Source organism: Pristis pectinata, chromosome 4 (genome assembly GCF_009764475.1).
Source record: "Pristis pectinata isolate sPriPec2 chromosome 4, sPriPec2.1.pri, whole genome shotgun sequence".
In the NCBI taxonomy this organism is placed as follows: domain Eukaryota; kingdom Metazoa; phylum Chordata; class Chondrichthyes; order Rhinopristiformes; family Pristidae; genus Pristis; species Pristis pectinata.
The window spans coordinates 93135049-93151887 of NC_067408.1; the positions used below are offsets into that span (position 1 = coordinate 93135049).

The 16839-nt window shown below is 38.2% G+C and overlaps 1 protein-coding gene across 1 annotated transcript in view; it reads left to right on the top strand.

The window, feature by feature from the left end:
• Positions 1-2691, top strand: part of gtf2e1 (general transcription factor IIE, polypeptide 1, alpha) — a 37821-nt gene extending 35130 nt beyond the window's left edge. The window contains exon 5 of the mRNA XM_052013884.1: positions 24-2691. Coding sequence (XP_051869844.1) covers positions 24-430 — 407 coding nt within the window. The 3' untranslated portion in view covers positions 431-2691. The remainder of the gene's footprint in view (positions 1-23) is intronic.
• Positions 2692-16839: the final 14148 nt, after the last annotated feature.

Here is a 16839-nt window from a genome sequence, read left to right on the forward strand (position 1 = left end):
TTTTGCCTTCTATAATCTTATAGGTGACATGAATGCTGACTCATATCATGATCGTGATGGAAAAGGAAATCCAATTGAAGCAAATGAAGAAGTCATGCAAACATTGCTCATCCATGAAAAGAAAAGTACATCAGCAACTGTAGCTGCAGCTGCTACAATCCCAACTTCAAATGCCAGTGATTCAGAGAGTGATACGAGTGAATCAGAGGATGAGTCACCTCGACCACAGGCAGCAGCAGCATCATTCCCAGTGGCAGCAGCTGAAGAGGATGAAGAGTTTGAGGATGAACCAACTGTTTTGGTAGCAGGACAGCCATATTCATATAGCCAGGTCAGCCAGTGTGAAGGGTTAGTGGCTCAGATGACAGCTGAAGAGAAGGAAGCATATATTGCCATGGGACAAAGAATATTCCAAGATATGTATGAATGACCTGTTGCCACAGAAGAAATATTTTTAAAGTTCTTCAATATTTCCTGTGGTTTTATTAGTCAGTGTTTCCACAGTTTTAAATATATCTGCCAAAGTGTTAAGAGACAGCATTCCTTTCTCAACAAAATTACAGGCTGTGTTTTAGAAGTATTTTGAAGACAAAAGTATTTTTAGAAGGCTAAAGTGCTGCAGTGCCCTATAACATTTATATTATTTATTTCATAGTTACTTTTATTGCGTAATTCTATTCCTTAGTGACCCATAAATCCACGTTTAACTAACCTATTCTTTTATCCTATTGTTTGAAGGGTATACTAAATGCTGATGGTGCTCATAAAAGTATTTCTGAAAAATTGATCAATCTAATTGCCTCTGCAATTCAATAAAATTCCATCTCCCAAGCATACAAATTGGAAATGTTCCTGGTTGAATTCCTGGCCTGTGCTAATCGATCTCAGATTGAACAGTAGAAAGAATGCATAATTAGTTACATTCCCAGTTTGGTTAGGTAAAAATCAACTAAGATTGCTGAATTTCATCACTACTTATTCATCCATCCCTTCTGAAACTATCCACCCTAGATGACTGGTGAGGATTAGGATTAGTTGTGCAGTCCTTGGTGCATGTATCACTATGAACGTTCAGTATCTAGGCATGGAAACTTGTATGACATACCATAAGATGACCATCCTCTGTGGAATTGTAGGTTAGTGGCAATCAGTGACAAGAAGAACAGGAGAAGACTTTGAAGGAAAACATTTTATCCAAAATGAAAATATTTTAAGTTATAGAGCAGTGCAGCTTTACAGTAAGTTGGGCATGTGCCAAACCAGAAGCAAAGTTTAAATATATAGTCTTTATATGTCATCTTCATTTGTAAGATTTATTTGCAATACAATAGTTGAAATATTAAAATGGCCCAGTAGATGATTATATCAGTTCAGAAGATTACTACAAAATTAATTGTTTTTAATAGATTTAACACAATTGGGTTTCACAACTGTACTGCTAATCTATTTTAAATGGGCAATGCTGGAAACACTCAGTAGTTCATTTAGCGTTTGTGGTGGGAAAACATAGTTAAAGTTATAGCTCAATTGTCTTCTATGAGAACTGAAATAGTAATCGCACCCCCACCCCACCCCTTTTGTTGATGCTGCTTGACCAGCCAAATATTTCCAGTATTTTCTACTTTTATGTCAGTTTTCCAGTGTCCACCATATTTTACTTCTTGTTTCAAATAGCTGTCAAATAATTTCCTCAGGAAAAAGTGGTGTATGCCGTTCAAGCTTCACTTATATGTGCCCCCTCATGCTTTAACTTAAATCAGGCACAACTTTGCTCTTTCGTAACTCAATAGAACCATTAATTGCTTCCACCACCTTAACATATGATGTGCTGTGATGAATATCAGACCAGCAAAGGGATGATCGGCAGTTTTGTTCTGGGGTTGCATTAATATGTCACAGCCTATAAAAAGTGAAAGGAATGTCTTATAAACCGTCTTAGTAACTCCAAACTTTTCCACCTGTCCAATTCTGCACAGATGTTTGATGAAACACTTAAATGATGAAAGAAAGTTACACAATGGCACAAGAAAAAAATATATTTGCCAAATTAGGTATAATGAATGAATCTTGAAAATAGTTAAAGTTTTTGTAACAATAGAAAAGTTGTCCTATGATAAAGAGTATTATCTCATGTTGAAAATGTATTTTCTTTTCTATGAAATGATCTAACTGTAGAGTGGGGACTTGAGAGTGGTAACAATCCTGTAAAACAGTTTAAATGACATCTAAACTGAGAGTGAAATCTTAAGAAAAAGGTTTTTAACTTTTTTGCTGTCTGATTTTATCATCTAATGAGTTTTAATTTCTAAGTGACACAGAGCCATGTTCCATAGCTGTTAATCCATTTTGTCTTGTAGTCTATGATGGTCATAAAAGGGTATTACTGCAGATTTCTGAGAAACTCTCATTTGATCACAATAAAATGTTCTGTTTTGATCTTACGAAGGAGCACACCAGTTTAATAAACTTGAAGCTGCCCTATAAATACATGAAAAATAATCTGCATTGAACTGTTAACAATGTGACACTGAGTTTACTTTACAGTCATTGAGTACTGAATTGTTTCTTCATTTTCCATGCTGTTGAGTATCAGAGCTGGAGTTCAATCTACTCCCCGTAACTTAAGTCAATTTACCTGATGTTTCAGTTTCCTTGGAAATGAATAAATATTTATGCCATTTGTGTTTATAATTCATTTTTATCAAATTCAATTTTTTTGAGAAAAATGAGTCATTCAGATTAGATTAGATTTCTGGTGTTAATACCCATGGAATAAATTGGTTTGTAGATTATTTTTCAGAGTTCTTTCACACATGTAGAGAAGTACCAAAGCTCCTTTGTTAGCAATATTTTACCATCAGCAGGAAAGTAGTTACAGCTATTTGTCCACCTGATTCAACCAAAGTGTTTAGATAACTCATTAGCAGCATCCAGTGGCAAAAATTAAGTGTTGCAATAATATGGTATATTGATTATAATTGGATTTTGCGTTTGGTAAATGATGTCACAAAAGTTCAATTGAAAGCAATTTTTGCTTTTTGTGCTGCAAAAAAAAATTAATTAAGTTTGATCTCTTGCATACAGTACAGGGTAACCAATTATAGCAATTTATATTGTACAGTACCATCCCATAAATTAAACATAAACAGCTGGTTTTGAATTAGGGAAATACAATTTTTATAACTTCCAGCCCAGAGCAATGAATATACACTCTCAATCTTTTCTCACTTTTTCCTCAAGTACACCATTACAGAACATGAAAATATATCAGTGGTCCTTAATTTCATTGTGTATAAGCATGATTACAGATGCATACATCCAACAGTACAGAAAAATCATGGACCTTGAAATATCCAAACTTTTTTCTTCGGAAGATAAATAGATTTGTTCCAGTATACAACACTGCTTTGCAAGTTTACTAGGTTGGATAGGTGGAAGAGAAGGAAGATAAAGGTTTGAAATTGCATACATATTTGCTTGAACGCTCCCAAATAGGAAATATATCAAGGAAATTGATTGATAGAGATCTGCAGAAAGAGACTACATCATAATTACCTTGTTCCAAAAAACATAAATTGTAACTTTCGTAAGTTTAATGGGCTTTTACAGATATATTGTATGCAATTGAAATTAAAACTTTGCTTTTTAAGGAGAATATTCTTGGAAAATCAAAATTACAACCAGTGTCCTTCACATAATGATGTTAATTCCATTTTGTTTTATTTGCTTATATTTCAGAATAAAAGTTTTACAATATGCTAATTTTGTCAACAATTGTTTTAAATAAAATTTCATTTCACCTGTCATGCTGTAGTGAAATTTCAATTGTCAAATAACCCAAAAGAGAATTTGTCAAATGTCATATCTATAATAGAAATATGAGGGAGAATTAAAAGAGTGTATAAAAAAATCATGTAGCCAATATTAAGGGAAAGAGCAAAGGTTTTTCTTAGAACATCAGGTAAAATTATTTAAGGAAGGGTTTGTCTCTCAGAAATGAGCATCGTGAGATGGGGAAATTGAGGAAGTTGTTAATGCTTTTGGATCTATGTTGACAGAACAAGGATGAAATGATTGTGGCTCAAGAACAGTAGGTCAGTGAGGAAGTAGAGAGATTAATAGTAAAGGAATACTTCAAATTCATAATCAGTGAGAGCTGTGTAAAAGGACTGAAGGATGTCAAATCAGTACTTCTGTTCAGAAAGGCAGAAAGGACGAAATAAAACAACTGTCATCCAGTTTCATATCAGAGTGGGAAATTATTAACAACTATATAAGAGTTGAAACATTTTTGTACTTTTCACTTCTGGGATGTAGTTGTCACTGGAAGGCCAATGTTAATTGACTATCCCTGATGCTTCTTGAGAAGGTGCTGGTGAGCCACCTTGGACCATTGAAATCCTTCTAGTGATGCTATTGGGTAGTGAGTTTGAGTATTTGGAAACAGCAGTGATGGGGAACTGGCAATGCATTTCCAAGTGAGGATGGTGTGAAACAAGGAGGTGGTGATGTTTTTGTGCAAATGCTGCTTGTCTTCCTTGGTGGTAAAGATCACTGGATTGTGAGGTGCTATCAGAATAACCTAGTGAGTAACTGCAGCGCATATTGTAGATGTTACATATTGTAGACAATACTCACCAGGTGTTTAGGAGAATTTTGTCGGTTCAACTTTGCTAGGAAAATTCTGTTTCTTTTTAATGTCGAGATGTGAAAAAAAAACGAATGGCTTGCTGGGTTATTTCAGTGGTCAGTTAATCAACTGCATTACTGTGGTTCAGCAGTCATGTGTAGATCTGATTGGATAAGGGAGGCAGCTTTCCTTAACTGGAGAGTATGTTTAGGTAGCCACAGTAGAACGTCTTGATAAGGACTGTTATAAGCTGTTACATTGTATGTGCAAAGATTATGGAATGTGGAATGCTTTTGAATTTGCTAGCTAAGAACAATACAAATGTTCTTAATTAATGCCAAAATTTGGAAGGAATCAGAAGAATGAGAAATGAGAGAAAGGGGACAAGGTGAACTTTAACATTGTAATCTGCATTCTTCCACACCAAAGCCTCTCTGATTATAGAGTACCTATGAATATATGCTCAATTAATCGTTAATAGATGAATGTGCTGGATAGTGTGTCAAATTTATTCTTGGCATGTATTTATGGGCTACAAATTTTGTTTATTATAGAAAAGCATTTGAACATGAGTACATCTAATTATGAAAGACAGCAGGCCAGTCACTCTCAATAAACTACTAAATTAAAAGTCATGTTGATTGTAGTAATACATTTCTGAGGACCTATGTGCTGCGAGATTGTTCTTCTGCAAGGAAACCATTGGTTGTCTGTGTGACAATCTCAAAATAACTCCACTACACGGATGGTCACACAAAGGTTGCAATTTTTTATAGCTCCAGTTTTTAGGTAAGCCAGTTGGTGCATTTTTGTATTATCTATGTAATACTGCCAAAGATTCCATAGGAGCCTTTTTCTGAAGAGCATCTGACTGGTAAAGTAAACAAATAAGTAAAATTGAATTGCGTGGTCTTCCCCAAGGGTGCAGGACCCCATTAACCTCACCACATGGCTCCAAAAGTGATCCCTTCCTCTTCTGATTGTGGTCTCCACAATTAACGAACTTTAATACAGGTGTATGTTCAAACCCTGTACATTATCCACAAAGTACAGAGAAAGTACTCTGAACCGTAATCCAGAGATTATCAAACACAGTGAGCCTTCTTTAATTGCTCTGAACAGCGCAAGTGCACAATATACTGTAATGAATAGCTATGTGCAAAATATGAGCATGAAGTTTGATATGACCAGATAAGATATCCTCTTCTAACACTGTGTAAGTTCAGGCACGGTAAAAGTGCAGGCACAGTAGTGTAGTGGTTAGCATAATGCTATTACAGTGCCAGCGACCCGGGTTCAATTCCGGCCATTGTCTGTAAGGAGTTTGTACGTTCTCCCCGTGTTTGCGTGGGTTTCTTCCAGGTGCTCCAGTTTCCTCCCACATTCCAAAGATGTACAGATTAGAAAGTTGTGGGCATGCTATGTTGGCACCAGAAGCATGGCGACGCTTGCGGGCTGCCCCCAAAACACTCTATGCAAAAGGTGCATTTCACTGTGTGTTTCGATGTACATATGACTAATAAAGATATCTAATCTAATCTTATTTTATCACCTAATCCAGTGCTGCATGTAATAGTGTCATGAAATCTAGTAAGGTAGGAAATAATGAGACCCTGACGTGAATTGAATGGCTGGCAATGGACTCAAAGCAGCCAGCTCTGGGTACAGACCAGTTGTAAACTGCTTCTGAGCCATCCAATCTTGCCTGCTAGATTCCACTGGCATGGTGCTCTGAGGAAGGCAACCAGGGTTCTGGAATGCACTTTATTTCTATCAGATGGTATTAGACACCTGAACCCTTGCCACTACACTTGTACTTGTTACTGGATCTGTGACTCCAGTTAACAGTTGGTTCCAAATTCTGACGTTTTTAGTCAATGATTAGCCTAAAACTGGAAAGCAGGTTTAAGAAGGCCACCAAAAATCCCTAAGTGCATCTATATCTTTAGTTCATGAATCAACAGGCTCCAGCCCCAAGAAGTTCCTACCTGCCTCTTGTCTGAAATCTGCTGTGGACTTGACTGCCCCTATCACTTGGTGTGTTAGCATCTGTAGAATATGCAGTACCTCTAAGCACAAATTCTTCAGCCACACCTGAAGTTTGCTGCAATATTAGGGAGGTCACCTCCAGTACATTAACATTATTGATACCTATGTCTTCAGGTGATTATGATGTCTGGATCTGCTCAGTTTCCAAGAGGAAGCAGTCTCATCTTCCCCCACTTTTCACTTTTTTGTATCCCCTTTGCTTTTCATTCCATCCCTTACTCCCCGGTGCTAGTTGTCTGGGCTGGTACTAGAACAGGAGTTAAGGCAGATGACCTTGGGGTGTGAAGTTAGGGAAGACAGAAGAATAGGGTCCTATAATTTTACTCTCCCATCATCATTTTGTTTCTCTCAGCTGTCAGAAAGGTAGGCCCCATCTTTAGGCAGTAACCCTTTCTCCTCCTTCCATTGTTCTGTAACTGCAGTATTAAAAGGCATAGAAGTTGAAAAAGGTTGAGCATATGTCCCAGGATCTGGCATATTGCTGTTAAATACTAAGTGTTTGGATTGATGCAGTTGGTGCATGGGGAGATAATGAACTTAATTACGTAGCAGGAAACTGGTGTGTAACATTGTCAAAATGATTTGCGGATGCTGCAGTCTAAATAAAGGCATTTCAGCCAAATTCTGAGCTGATATTCACTGAAAGGCGATGAACCATTGAATGCTGTAGAGAAACAAAACTTCTAAATATTAAAACTCATTTAACTACCAAGAATATTTTATTCCTTCATGGGATGTTGACATCACTAATAAGGTTATTATTATCCATTTGTAATTGCCAATGAACTGAGGCAGTTAACAATCAATCACTTTGGTGTGTCTTGGGTCACATATAGTGCAGATTGAAGGAGGAAGATTTCTTTCCCCAAAGGAAAATAATGAACTAGATGTTAAGTGACAGAAGATGTCTTCACAACTTCGAGAGAGATTTGACTTTCTAAATCAAAATGGAGTTAAATAGCACATGACATATTTCCGACAGTATAAGGCTGATACATGCAGAAATTGTAATGCAAGTGACAGCATGATTTTACCTGTGGGCAGTCACACGTATGGGTGAATGTGTGTTGCAGGACCTGACCTCTTGAACCGTGAGGTGGTGAGGAATGATAGAGTGCATCCCCTAGCTCGCTTTTATAGAATCACAGAAAATTATGAAGATCTGCCTAGTCTTAAAATGAACAGTTATGTTTTGTCCCACATCTTACAATGTGTCCATAATGGAAAATGTTCATTCCCAACTACATAACTAATTTTCTTGGATTATTAATAGGATCAGCTTCCATCATTTTTCAGGTAGAGTCTTCCAGATTCTGATAGCTCTGAGTGAAAGCATTTCTCTTCATCTTCCCCGTAGACCTCTTTCTCATAACTTTCAATCTCTGATCTCTAGTTTTTGATACACTTACCAGAGCAAATGTTTTTATTCTATCAGAAGGTATAAAAAAAATTAGATCACCTCATTATCTTATTGATTCTATCTTTCTTCACAACTAAAGTTCCTCATTCTTGAGATTATCCTTGGTAAGACTGCATCCTTTCAAAGCCCTTTACATTATTGCTGAAACATGTCACCCAAGATTGTCTACAATATGCTGTTCAAGGAATTGCCAATGATTTATAAAGTTCTTTTCCTTTATACCCTATGGTATTATTTATAAATCCAAACAAAAACCTGTGTAACTTTTTTCCTTCTTTCAGATGTCAAAGATAACAACTTTAAAAGCTCTTGAATTCCAATACCTCTCTGAATCTTTCTTGCCCTTCATTTTTCTCTGACTCCATCTCTCCCTGTTGCTGTGTTTTCACCATCCCTTCTGATCCCAAACCATCAGTCCTCAATAGAGAGGGGAATATCTGCTTTGTAGCTCCATGTCCCCATCTTATTGAATTCCAAGCCTGACATGGCATCAAACTCTTTTTTCGCCACCACTGCCTTTGCAGTCATTACTTTGGTCATGAGTCTTCACTCCACACTGCAGACCTTTCCCCTTCTACAGAATTCCTGATCAACTGGACCCCTCCCTCTGGCCTCTTACTCTCTCAGATCTATTCATTGCCAACTGATCTGATATTGACCATCTTGATGTTTCATTCCCTTCACTGACTCTAAGCTGTCCTGTTCTGAACTTGCAGCACTCCATTTACTAAGAACCAAACCTGACATTGTCATCAAACCTGCTGATAAGGATGGTGCTGCTGTGTTCTCCACAGCAAACTGACCTCCATGTCCCAGAGTCCAAACATCAGCTCTCCTCATCCATCCTTCTACACTATGACCCCACTACTAAACATTAGACCTCATTTTCTCTCAAGATTTTCCTTCATTAGCTTTCAGCCTTATAGTCTCTCAGCCCCACATAGCCCACTTCTGCCTCCTATCCAAAATCCACAGGCTTTTGATGAGGTAGACTAATTGTTCCAGCCTGTTCTTGCCTCACCATATTTATTTCTTTGTATATTGACTCCATCCTTTCTCCCCGGGTCCAGACCCTTCCTATTAATATTTCTGTGACACTTCACCAGTACCGCTGGCTCATCTTTACACAACATTTAATCCCTCTTTATCTCTATCCCACAGTAGGATGGTCTGAGGCCCTTTGCTTCTTCCTAGAACAGGGACCCAATTCCCCTCCACCAACACACACATTCACTTGGCTAAACCCATTCTCATGTTGAACAACTTCTTCAATTCTGGTCACTTTTTCCAGACCAAAGGTGTAGCTATGGACCCAAACCACTCCTGTCTTTTTCTTGGCTATATGGAATAATCTTTGTTTCAGTTTTATTTGGGCCCCCTTCAAATCTTTCCGGTATATCAGCCACGTTATTGGAGCTGTTTCCTGCACTCATACAGAACTCATTATTGCTGCCTGTTTCCCAATTTCCACCCTGCTCTCACCTTTACATGGTCCATCACTGATTTTTCCCTTTTCTGTCTGGGTCTCACTGTCTCCATCTCAAGGGATAGGCTAGTGACAAACATCCACTACAAGCCAACAAACTCCCACAGCTAGTTTGACCATTCATTCCTTATCTTGCATCCCGTAAGGACTCCATTCCATTCTCCAAGTTCCTCCATCTCTGTGGTATTTCTTTTGATGCTGAGACCTTCCTGAACCATGACTTCCCGTCTACCATTGTTGACAGAGTGCTTGACCGCGTCTCACCCATTCCCTGCATCTCTGTGTTTATATCCTCTTCTCCTGGACAGAGCAAGGATTGAGTTTCCCTGGTCCTAACCTTCCTTCCACCAACCTTCACATAAATGGGTCACCCTTTGCAGTTTCAGCCAGCTTCAGAAAGATTACACTATAGGGTACATCTTCTCCTCCCCACCCTTTCAGCACTTTGAAGGGATTGTTCCCTTTGCGACTCCCTGTCCTCTCTTCCCTCCCCACCAACCATTCCCCATTTTACCATACTTTTCCATGCAGCTACAGGAAATGCAGCCTGTCCTTTTACAACTTCCCTTCCCATCATTTAGGGACCCAAACAACCTTTCCAGGTGAAGCAGCGATTCACAATTGACTGCATTCAGTGTTCACAATGTGGTGTCCTCTACATTGGAGAAAGCAAAGGCAAGTGGGTGGCCACATTGCAGAGCACCTCCATTCAAGGAGCAGGCATGACCCTGAGCTCCCTATTGCCTGTCATTTAATTCTTCATTTCACTCCTACTCTGATCTATTGATCTGTGTCCTCCTGCACTGTTATAATGAGACCCAATGTGTTCTTTAGGAACTGTTATTCATCTTCCATCTGGGCACATTCCAGCATTCCAGACTCAATAGCAAATTCAACAGCTTCAAATAACTCTTTTTCTCTGTCTGTAACTGAACTGGTCATTTCTGCTGTAAGTCTTCCATCTGAGTAACTGGCTCTATTTTTCTCTTGCCATTAACACAGCCTGGCCTGTTGGGCAATTCCTAAACTCCTGCATCTCACAACTTTTACACTGTGGTTTGTATTCTCACTCTCTAATTCCCCTGTCTCATAATTTCTGTTCATTCTCTCCATCTCCTTAACTGCCTCCACTAAAGCACCAACTGCATGACTACAACTTATCCCCCAAGGCAATCCTGGCCTCACCCCATCAGAAATATTCCTTTTATCCTATCCCTCTTCCCCCACCTTCATTGCAACTTACTACTAATTTGTTTTCTCTCTTTCCCAGTTCCGATGAAGGATCTTTGATCTGAAACCTTTACTTTGTTTCTCTTTCCACCAATACCAGCAAACCTGGGAATGTTTCCAGCATTTTCGGTTTTTATTTTCAGTAAGCCATAAGTATTTAAACCATTTATCAACTTGCTCTGCCTCCTTTAATGATTTATGTGCATGGACTTGATTTAAACTCATGTTATTTATAGTACTCTAAACAACTCACCTAACTTACTTCTGCCCATTTTTACCACCGTGTCTACATCATCCTCGCCTATAAGCACTACTACATAATGACGTTTTAAACCATCTGCAAAGTTTATACATGAAAGTCTCCACACCAAAGTCTACCTCATTGGTCACTCATAAACATTGAAAAGAATAATGAACCCAAACCTAAACAATAGTACACTATCTCCCAGTGTGAAAACCATCAATTCTACAACATCCCCTGCTGCCTGTCACTGGGCCAATTCCATATCTATCCTGTCATGTTCCCCTTTGTTTTACGGGCTTCTTTCTTCCTAATAAATTTCCTTTGTGGCATTTTGTCAAATGTCTTCCAAAAGTCCATGTGTACAAAATCTAAATCTCTGCCTCATTTAAACTTCTCTGTTACCTCATGAAAGAATTTAACTTGGTCAGTCACGACTTATTTTAAATAAATCCATAATAGCATTTTAGATTAACCCATGGCTTCCCAAATAAAAGTTTAATTAGTCGATGGTAATTGTTTTCAATAATTCAATTAACACCGATGTTGGGGAGACTGACCAGTAGTTTCCTGACATCCCACTTTTCTAAAACATTAAAAACCTCCTGGTCCCCCATTGTAACTCCAACTAATTTCCTGCACCATTCACTACAGACAAACAGTGTCCTGGAGGGACTCAGTGGATCATGCAGCATCTGTGGGAGGAAAGAAATTGTCAACATTTTGAGTTCAAAGCCTACATCAGGACTGAGAGTGGAGAGGTGAAATGGCCAGTATAAAGAGGGAGAGAGTGGCGAGAAAGGATCCTAAGGCAATTGGTGGATTGAGAAGGGGTGTAAGAAGAGAGGCAGCCAGTGTCAGGTAGGAGAGGTGAATGGGGGTGCTCTCACTCTCAGTCCTGATGCAGGGTTTCGACCCAAAATGTTGACAATTTCTTTCTTCCCACTGATGCTGCATGACCCGCTGAGTTCCTCCAGCACATTGTTTGTTGCTTCAGATTCCAGCATCTGCAGTTCCTTATGCAGCCACAGATTGGCCAAGGCTAGAAACCCTAAAATGGCCACAGTGTACATAATATGGCAATCCTTGCTGATCCTGCCAAATTCTCATTGACCAGTAAACTGAACCTCCAGCAGATTCTGCATCACTTGTCAATGATCGGTGCAAATGTCATGTGAGCAGTCCGTGTGTGTGTGTGTGTGTGTGTGTGTGCGTGTAAATCCCCCCCAGAGCGATCATTTGAAATTCTAAGAGTAAACTGTGTAGTGTCAGAAGATCATGAAAGCAGGACTAGCAGGGATGGATAGGACAAGGGGAACGTCTCTGATAAGGAGAGACCAAAAGACACAGCATTCCCTCTGGCTGACTGGAAACAAGGTTACAACAAATCACCAGTATGAAAATCCTACATTTGCACACAGATGCTATTGTATAACATTAGAAGAACACCTCAAACCTAAAAGGACATCTTTGTTTCACTGCCAAAAAAGTAAGTAAAGAAGTCTCCAATCTTATAGAAAACAACAATGGTTATTCGCTGCATAAAGGAACCCTTGTTGTCCTTGACCTCTCCTTTATAAAATCCCCATGCATGACCTAAAAGCCCAAGATCTATAAAAGGTTGTGGGCCATGGTGATTATTTCTGAAGTTAAGGTGTTCCTAAAAATATAGTTGTAATTGAAAAAGTACAAATAAGTGCAATTACAAGAGAAACATGTATGAAGCTTTGTAAATTGGGGCCAGGGCATAGGTCTTCAAATTGAGGAGATTTAGGCATATTCATTTTGCGAGTAAATTTTGCGTGACGCTTTTAGGCCACACATTTTGTTTTGTGACTCAGGTTATGTGTCTCTGAGTACACATAAGCAGGACTTTTCAGGCTTTAGTACTTGGTAATTAATAATTGGCAATTGTTTTATTATTGTCACATGTACTGAGGTACAGTGAAAAACTTAGTTTTGCATGCCATCCATATAGATCATTCCAAACATAAGTACATCAAGGTATTACAAGGGAAAAGCAATAACGGAATACAGAATATAGTGTTACAGTTATAGAGAAAGTGCAGTGCAGGCAGACAATCAGGTGCAAGGCCATGATGAGGTAGATCGTGAGGTCAAGAGTCCATCTTATCGTACAAAAGGTCATTTCAATAGTCTTATAACAGTGGGATAGAGGCTGTCCTTCAGCCTGGTGGCATATGCTTTTAGGCTTATCTCTGCATTGGCTGAATATGTGGTTAAAAAGGTCACATTGTCTATAGCTTTGTGATAATCAATCTAGTTATTGCAGTTATAATTTTTGGAACGACTTCTACAGAAACTGTTTCAACCTTGCAGAATTGAGGAAGTCCCATTCTATTCTAACTGGGCAACCTAACAGCTTCTTACCTCACATGTGACAAAATGTTCCATAAAACATTAAAAGGTTTCCCTAAATACACCATCTGCTCTTGCAATGAATCATACAAATAAGAAACACTCTCTATTTAATCTGGTTTATTGTGAGCTAGTTTATATCATTTAAGAACACGTGGATGTGCTCAAGTTGATTTCAACAGTTCTATGCTCAATAGTACAAAAATCAGTTTCCCACACTTGATCATTATCCTATCTTCACACTTGAGATGAATAAAAACAGAGAAAAATTTGTATGTGACCTTGGCCATGATGCTAGTGTATGTTAATGTTACCTAGATTTAAGTATGGAAAGTAGCAATCTTAGCAAGTCATTGATAGGAGTCTGAGATGAAAATAGAATACTGGAAGTGTTCAGGATCAGGAGAGTGAGACACAGAGTCGACGTTTCAGGTCAATAACCTTTCATCAGAACAGAGAAGACTTAGATAGGTAACATGTTTTAAATTGCAGAGAAGGGAGAGCGAAGGGATTGTCTGTGATAGGGTGAAGATCAGAAGAGACCAAGTGTCAAAAGTGGCGGTGGTGACAGCTGAGAGAAAGCCGGGAAGGTTTAGTAATCACATTGCTGCCTGGAGGAGTCATAAATAGAAGAAGATGAATAAAAACAGAGAAAGAGAAAGAAGAAGATGCTTTAAGTGTGAGAGATAAGCAGGAGAAGCAAAAAACCCACAGATGCTGGTAGTCTAAAATAAAACAGAGATTGCTGGAAATATTCAGCAAGTCAAGCCCCATCTGTGGTGAGAGAAACAGAGTTAATCTTTCAGATTGATGACCTATCATCAGGATTGGTGAGTTCTGATATAACCTGGATTGGCTGGTTGTCTGAAGTTGTTGACTTCAATAGTATAATATGGAGGACTGTATCATGCCAGGTTGGAAGTTGAGACCTTACACTGGAACTGCATGTCTTTGGGATGTGGGAGGAAACCAGAGCACCCAAAGAAAATGCACACAGTCACAAGGAGAATATGCAAATCTACAATGCGAACCCTCGGGGTTAGGATTTAACCCTGATCTTGAGCGCTGTGAAGCAGCAGCACTGTTAAATCTGTTTCTCCAATCCAAATACACCAATGCATTTTTATTGATGGCAGTTAATATTTCAGCCAAACAGGGCTTTTAGCAAAGGAAGCAAGAACAATTATCTACAAATGGACTTGATTGCACACCTTCCCTAAAGTTTCAATGCTTGAAATCTTGTCACCAACACTCCTACCATTGGTTACCCAATAAGTGCACTCTGTCCAATATTCTGCCTTCCACATTCTTAATTACTTGATTGGATGATTATTATCATTAGTTAAGTAGATGTCCATCCAATCTCCAATACTTTTCACCACTCAACTCATAAATGTTACCAGAAAATTAGTCATCAATTCCTGAAAATTCCAGGACAATCTGGGAATGTTAACTCTTCTGATGTGCATGTGAGTTTTAGATGCTTGTAGTAGAGAAAAATATTTTTATTCAAAAGAAACTACCTTTTTCAAGAAGTCCTCTATCTATAGTCTCTTATCAAACATTTGCAAGTACAATCTGATTAATTTTGTCTTTGGTTATTTGTAAAGTATCAGGGATATTCATCTATTTGCTCTTGATTTGCATATCAACATACACAAACTATTTGTTAATATTTAACTTTGCCATATGTTTTCAGTTTGTTTAACCTATTTTTCAGAACCTAGTTGCCATTCAACATGGTATTTTATATGTTGAGTTACATTACTGTTATTGGGAATTATCAATTTAATAAGAAACTAACAAATTAATAAAAACCAGAGTAATAGTACCACTTTGGTGCTGGGCTTACTTCTGAAGCTGAAAAAGCTGCAGAGCACTGGAAACTCCATAGACAGTGGGGAAAAAAAAAATCAATGATCTGATGAAGTGGTCTGTTCAAATTGTCAAAAAATTCAGTTTGCAGTCTTTTTTCAGTTTAAAGAATGCCGGAAAGAATAACCTGATTCTCAGTAAATGTTAATTACTTTTTGCTAGCAAAATGAAATCATATCAGTTAATTAATCCATTCACTTTTACAGGCAATGTAAAGTTTACCATAATATTATCACAGTTTTAATCATTCCATCCCAGTTGTTTGGCTTAAGTCTAATTGTAGGCTCCATGATTTATTAATACGCAAATGTCATACTCCCTGCAACTACAAAGCAATGCTGCTCAGGTGGGGGGAGGAGGGATTGACGTCAACAGTATTATACTTAGCAAAATGACTTTCAAACAAGTGAAGTGATCATTGCTTCCTTGTACAGTCACTTTGTGTTGACGTCCTGCCATTTCCAGCCGTGTGGTATTTTTATTCAATATTGTATATCCTGTTCATAATAATGTGATGAAATGATGAGAAGTACGATAACTAGTATCATTAATTATTTTTGGATGGAGGGATATTTCCAACTACCATATGTAAAATGCAAAATGTATTGATTATCTACCTGTGTAATATGGCAATAGATAATTAACAATATCTACTTGATCGAGTTGGAATTGTAAGCAATTCTTACAAATAAACAGTAATTATTTCAGAAAGTTGATAAATAAATATTATTATTCAACAGGATCAAAGAACTTGTTGAAAACTGCCCTTCAGTCTTCAGTTGCATCCTCTAGTCCTTCTGCTGATCAGTTTGGCAAATTACACATATGCCTATAAAATGTTTTAATTCCATATTAATAAAAATAACTTATTATTTTTGTCACTGTGGTGGTGCATTGTTTTAGGTTGTTCATTCAGAGTAGAAACAGCTAAAGTTGTACGCAGATCATCCAGAGATTAGTCTTTCTCCTTATGCTAAGAAACAATTGCCTGTTTGATCCCTCCAATTCAAGTGACCATCAATGATGTTTACGACAGCTGAAACTGATGTGAACTGCCTGCAGCTTGCAGAAGCATAAGTAACCCTTCTTAACCCTGTCTATACAACAATCAACAAAAAAAGTTACACAGTATCATAGACGACATGCTTTCATTTTTGACCAGACCTTGTCATTCCCTCAATCAATCAAGGCAGGAGATCAAAACTGGGTCAATGAGTTATGCAGAAGGGTATGCCAGAAGCAGCACCAGGCATGCATAAAAATGATGTTCCAACTTGGCAAAGCTGCAACATGGGATTACATGGTGCTAAACAGCAAAAACAGTGTGCAAAAGATAGAGCTAAGCAACACCACAACCAGCAGATTAGACCAAAGCTCTGCAGTCCTGCCACATCCAGTCATGAATAGTGGCAGAATAATTAAACAACTAATGGGAATAGGTGACTCCAAGAACACCCCCTTCCCCAGTGATGACAGCTCCCATCATTTAACTGCTAAAGACAAAGCTGAATCATTTACAACCAGGTCCA